This window comes from Morchella sextelata (assembly GCF_020137385.1).
Source record: "Morchella sextelata strain SCLS chromosome Unknown scls_15, whole genome shotgun sequence".
Lineage (NCBI taxonomy): Eukaryota > Fungi > Ascomycota > Pezizomycetes > Pezizales > Morchellaceae > Morchella > Morchella sextelata.
In genome coordinates, this window is record NW_025408630.1 from 427101 (window position 1) to 432683 (window position 5583).

The 5583-nt window shown below is 43.7% G+C and overlaps 2 protein-coding genes across 2 annotated transcripts; both read left to right on the forward strand.

Annotated features, from left to right (window-relative positions):
• Nucleotides 1-1259: 1259 nt before the first annotated feature.
• Nucleotides 1260-3024, forward strand: H6S33_003432 (uncharacterized protein; the record flags this gene model as incomplete). Its single annotated transcript, XM_044834773.1, has 12 exons — nucleotides 1260-1320; nucleotides 1525-1556; nucleotides 1676-1735; nucleotides 1796-1804; nucleotides 1895-1908; nucleotides 1963-1969; nucleotides 2032-2040; nucleotides 2320-2329; nucleotides 2398-2421; nucleotides 2468-2538; nucleotides 2708-2807; nucleotides 2954-3024. 12 exons carry the CDS (start codon nucleotides 1260-1262, stop codon nucleotides 3022-3024), a joined length of 468 nt encoding a protein of 155 aa, XP_044691793.1.
• Nucleotides 3025-3607: 583 nt separating this feature from the next.
• Nucleotides 3608-5323, forward strand: H6S33_003433 (uncharacterized protein; the record flags this gene model as incomplete). Its single annotated transcript, XM_044834775.1, has 5 exons — nucleotides 3608-3714; nucleotides 3785-4118; nucleotides 4176-4313; nucleotides 4368-5116; nucleotides 5179-5323. 5 exons carry the CDS (start codon nucleotides 3608-3610, stop codon nucleotides 5321-5323), a joined length of 1473 nt encoding a protein of 490 aa, XP_044691794.1.
• Nucleotides 5324-5583: the final 260 nt, after the last annotated feature.

Below are 5583 nucleotides of genomic sequence, written 5' to 3' on the forward strand. Positions count from 1 at the left end.
TAGATACTGCCAACGATGATATATAGTTATGAAACACTTGGGGGAACTATTTTGGGTACAGGGAAACATTTTCAGCATCACCACACACGGAAAACTATCATGGGAATACAATGGTCCCTTTTTGTGAAGATTTACTAGTATAGGCCGGTGATATTTACAAGTATTCTCCTCCACAATGTTGCTATTGATACCAAGTTTCCAAGTATACCTTCTATCATATTGCGGCTTCAATTAGCTCTTCTTGAGTGTGTCCAGCATTAAACATATATCTTTGGCTAAAATTGAGGATCTAGGTAGGTGGATGAGCCAAATGCTCTTAGATACATCAAAGGATTAAATTTTATTTCCATGCTATTGCTTGAAATGACACATTAAAAGGTTACATATCAATTTAGCGAAGAGATCGTTAAGAACTCTTTGCTCAATAACCTAGATACATGTAGTTTCTGATATCAATGCTTTGCTAATTAACCACAAGAAGGTGTCCGCTCCAAGCCAGTGAAAAATTGCAGGCTACGTATACAGCAATCAAGAAGGATATAGATTTAACCACTCTACCTTGGGTCGAATCATGGAGTGCTAGAATATATTTGTGGAATAACAAGACGAAGCCAATCTTTATGCATATGCAGGCTCTTCGACACTCCGCATTTTTTTCTTTTTCGTTGGGATATATATTCATATGCAATGAAAGCGCTTCTTTCACATTGCTTGGTAAAATTCAGTAGATTGGGCGAGATACTCTTAAGATCTCAATCACTTAGAAGCACATGGCATGGGGGGGGTCTACGTACCTGCGTCCCATGAAGGATGGTCTTAATCCATAATGTCTAAGGTCCTCAAATCATGTTGCACGTTAGTGATGTACACTAATAGCTTGATTTGCAGATAATTACTAACTCCATTAGTGGCGTTTCTTGATTAGAATACATTGCCTACTTATGTTGTTATCATAATTCGGTCAAAATTCGGCCATATATATTTCTACTACAGAAGCCACAACACGCCACAGGTTACGAATTACAGGGACTCAAATACTCCACTAATTATAAGGAAGCTTTACTTGTCGAGAGTGAGTATGGATATATCTACATATTAATAATTGCCTTACTATCTCAGGGATCCCCGGTTGCGTATTGATAGATATTGTCCCAACCGGAACACTTACAGCCGCATTACACGCAAGTGCAAGGATCACCAGCAGCTCCCACTGTGCCAAAAGAGGCTCAAGGGGAATCCACCGGTACTTGGTACTCTACATGGCCCAAGAGCTCTCGCCAATTCATGTACCGACTGTACCTACTCTGGGTATGTACCTAGGTAAAATCTTTGTTGCAAATCTGTGGGGAGGAGTAATATTTTACCTCTCGGATGTTTCCCGTAAGAAGTCGGTCATCTCGCAATTATTATCCCTGCACCCCGAGAGAGCTTCACGGTTGTCGGAACCTCATTCCTTTTGCTTTTTTTGTTTTTATTCTAGATGCAGGCGCCATTGACATGATATGTCTTATATTTTGTTCTCAGACATCACGAGAAGTAACCACATATGTCTCTACGTATGTACATCTAGCTAGACGTATGATACTTTACAAAGCGGAAAATGACTGAATCCCCGGATCCGAAAAAATTAATCAAGGAAAAAAATAGAGTGATAACACTCTAGAGCACCTACTAGTTATACAGGCTTACCACAAACCTGTTTGCGACTGATACGGATGGTGTTTCAACTATCAAGGCTAGTCCTGATCGCGCGTCTGTACCCAGGTGGCTGAGAGAAATAGTTAACCTGAAATAGCCAAGCTTGGTAGCGCTATTAATCTATCGAGTCACTCTCCTAATTTCAGAATGCTTCCTAACTGGCTGTACAATAAAATAATAACAGAAGATAGGATAGGGGGAAACGCTTAGGTAGGGCAAATCTTAGAAGAAATCATAGCTGTTGCACAATGCTAAGTTCTATAGATCTAGTGTATGTACTCCGGATTCTGAACGTTCCCTTTCCCACGAAAATCCTCCTAACGGCTCTCTCAGTTGGGAAAGGTGATAACGTGCATACGGCTACTCTACAGGAGAGACATCCCTCATTTACTAGTTATTCGTGCTACCCCGCATTCTACAATCTGAAAACAAGGGGGGTGAGTCCAGTGAGTGGATCCCATCCCTGGACAGAACGGCTCCATATCCGAAAGTGGTGAGCTGCATCTAAAGCGTCGAAGCTTGCAGCTATATTGTTAACGGAGTGAACCTGGATCTCGAAAGACCTGTCGCTTAGGATTCTCTCTCGGACCTCCCGTAAGACACTGCTTTTGAAAATCATAGCGGATTAAAGGTAAGTTAGTGAGGCAATAAGTGATAGCGGCACAGAATCTTTGATCCCTTGGCTAATTCGTAGTGTAGTTTGGAATACGATACAATACGGCTGTATATCCATCCAGCTGTCAGAAGCTGAGACTATTTTCCGAATAAGGGGACGTGGAATTGGTTATCGGAATCAACTACACAGTTGCCTCCTTCCCCCTTCCTCGATATTCTCCTAAGGTATGAACAATCAATTTGGGTTTAGAGTTTTGGTGTTTAATGATCATCGGATGTGATGCATCAATAAATCTATAGTACATACGTAGGCGTAACTCATGTGGATCTACTCTTGCGCAAGAATTACAGAAATTTTCGGAAAAGGTCATATATTAATATGGAGAGAGTCCAGAAGAATCCGGCAATCGTTTACAGCACTCAATCCTTGGAGCCCATGTGCTCTTTTGTCATGCCAAAAATCTTGTCTACCCTGCTAACCTGGGGAGAAGGAGGTAAGGATTTCGCTAAGCGGTGCTGCATTTTCATTTTTCCCTAGCTTAATTGTGTATCCCCCATAAATCGCCCCGGCCCGACTTTTTGCCTCCCCTTTCCCCAATTTTTTTTTTTCCAAATCCTTGCCAGCTGAACGAGATGTCAGGTGTAGCTGTGCCTTTCGTGAGTGGTGTCAAAAAGTTGGGGGCGTTGTATGTTGCACAAAAAAAACGATAGCCCGATAATTATAAAGAACTTGATGTTCCCAGGCCCTGTCTCTACCTCCGCTTGCGCTGGATAAATCAGATCAATCCATTCTTTGGCGGGCCATCTTTTCTTGTGAACTTCCATTCGGCTTCCCTTGCAGTCCACGTTTCGACCTTGTACGTCGCATGTACATGATACATAAACTTTAAGTGGATATTGGACACTATTGTTAGGCAGGGGGATTAATAAGTACAGATTTCAAGCAAAGGCCTAGAAAAAGAAGGAAACATCAACTACCCACTGCATACAACTACTCAAAGTTAGCTGTTTTACTGGCAACAGCAACAACCAAAGCCGGCAATAACCAATATTCAAAATGTCGCATGGACGAGGTTACTACGACATGGAAATAGGCGGAGGAGTAGGGCCCTCACCGGCAAAGGAGATGGAAAGCTATCTAGAGAGCGCACATCACAGGACCAACACCTATGGCCACGAATCGTTCTCATCTGGCGCACCAACCCAGATTGAACAGCAGCATATCACGACTGTAGCACATGTGGGGTTTTCAGACGCTTTGATCGCACAGAAGCCGAGTCCATGGACCAAGACGATGTTTAAGCTTTATTTCTTCTTGTTTGTGGCGTGTTTGAATTCGTGTATCAACGGTTATGATGGATCCCTGATGGGAGGTATCAATGCTATGACAACATACCAAAAGTAAGTAATAGCTTCTTCTATTGGTTCGGAAGTCCCCGAGAATTTAGTCCACATGCTAACATCTTCTTAGTTATTTCAATATTGGAAAGACAGGTTCCAATACTGGGCTTGTATTCTCAGTATACACAATAGGGAACATCGTTGGCTCCTTCTTCTGTGGGCCATTTACAGATTGGTGGGGTAGAAGATGGGGTATGTTTATTGGCGGAGCCATCATCATTGCGGGTACCTGTGTTCAAGCGCCTGCAACAAGTAGGGCTATGTTTATGGGTGGACGCTTCATACTTGGGTTCGGCGTAGCCACTTGTGCTACTGCTGGGCCATCTTATGTGGCAGAGATGGCTCACCCTGCCTGGCGTGGGACTCTGACGGGACTCTACAATTCTTTTTGGTTTGTTGGTGGGGTGAGTAGAGAAATATCTACCCTAAAACCTTTGATCTCGTGCTAATGAAACCTCCAGATCCCCGCTACTTGGACTTTATATGGAACTCAGCAAATTGAGTCGGACCTTTCGTGGCGTCTGCCAGTATGGTTCCAGGCAATTGCTTCGGGTTTGGTGTTGTGCGGGTGTCTGTTTTGCCCCGAAACACCACGTTGGGTAAGTTTAATCATTTCATATCAGTAGACAAACATTCTAACAAAAATTATGTAGCTCGTATCCAACGACCGCCATGAAGAGGCAATCCGTGTAATGGCTAAGTACCACGGTGAAGGTGACCGCAACTCCCCCATCGTGCTCCTCACCTACCGGGAAATGATCGAAGAGATCGCCACCGAAGGTTCCGACAAGCGTTGGTGGGACTACAGCGACCTCGTCAAGACCCGTCCTGCATGGTGGAGACTCTCATGTGTCATCGGCATGGCCTTCTTCTCACAGTGGTCCGGCAACGGCGCCGTATCCTACTTCATGCCTGTTCTACTCGACCAGATTGGCGTCAGCGATGAGAGGTCACAACTCCTCTACAACGCCATCCTGAACGTCATCTCGTTCGTCATGGCAACTATCGGTGCCCGCTTTGTGGACCGCCTAGGTCGCAGGAACGTGCTGCTTATAGGAACCTCCTTGTTTGTGCTCTGGTGGACCATCATCACGACGCTCACTGCGCTCTATGGTGAGGAGACCAACAAGAACCAGTATGGTTCTCGCTCGACAATTGCGTTTATTTATATTTTTGGCATCACGTATTCGTTTGCATACACACCTCTACAGGCCTTGTATCCGGTCGAGTGCCTATCGTACGAGACCCGAGCAAAGGGGATGGGACTTTATAACTTGTTTGTGAATATTGCTGCTTTCTTCAACACTTATGCTATCCCGACGGTGTGGGATAAGATTAAGTGGAAGTTCTACTTTGTGTACATCGCCTGGGACGTCTTTGAGGTGGTTTTCATATACTTCTTGTAAGTTCAACCTCTCCCTATTCATCTATCCCCCTTGACTATCTTACTAATTCCTTGTGTAGCTTTGTTGAAACCAAGGGCCGGACGCTAGAAGAGATCAACGAGATCTTCGACGCACCATATCCGAAACAGAAGTCTGTGCAAAAACACATCGTTGTCATCACGGACCGAGGTATATTAGACAAAGGACTTGAAGAAAACTACTGATCTTCAGTGGTTTTTTTTTTTTTTTTTTTTGTATTATTATTCACGACTTTTTTTGGTTTTTGTTCTTTTTTGGTTCTCTGTATACCTGAATGAAGACAGTTGGTACACATCGAGTAAGCTCTGTACGGTTATGTAACTGGTTAGTCTATTCTAGCTGTCTTCCACTCCTTTACCTTCTTTTTTTTCTTTCTTCTTCTTTTTTCTTCATTTGCACAGCGTTCGTCTGGTTTTTGGGATCATGATTGGACGGCAGGAACATA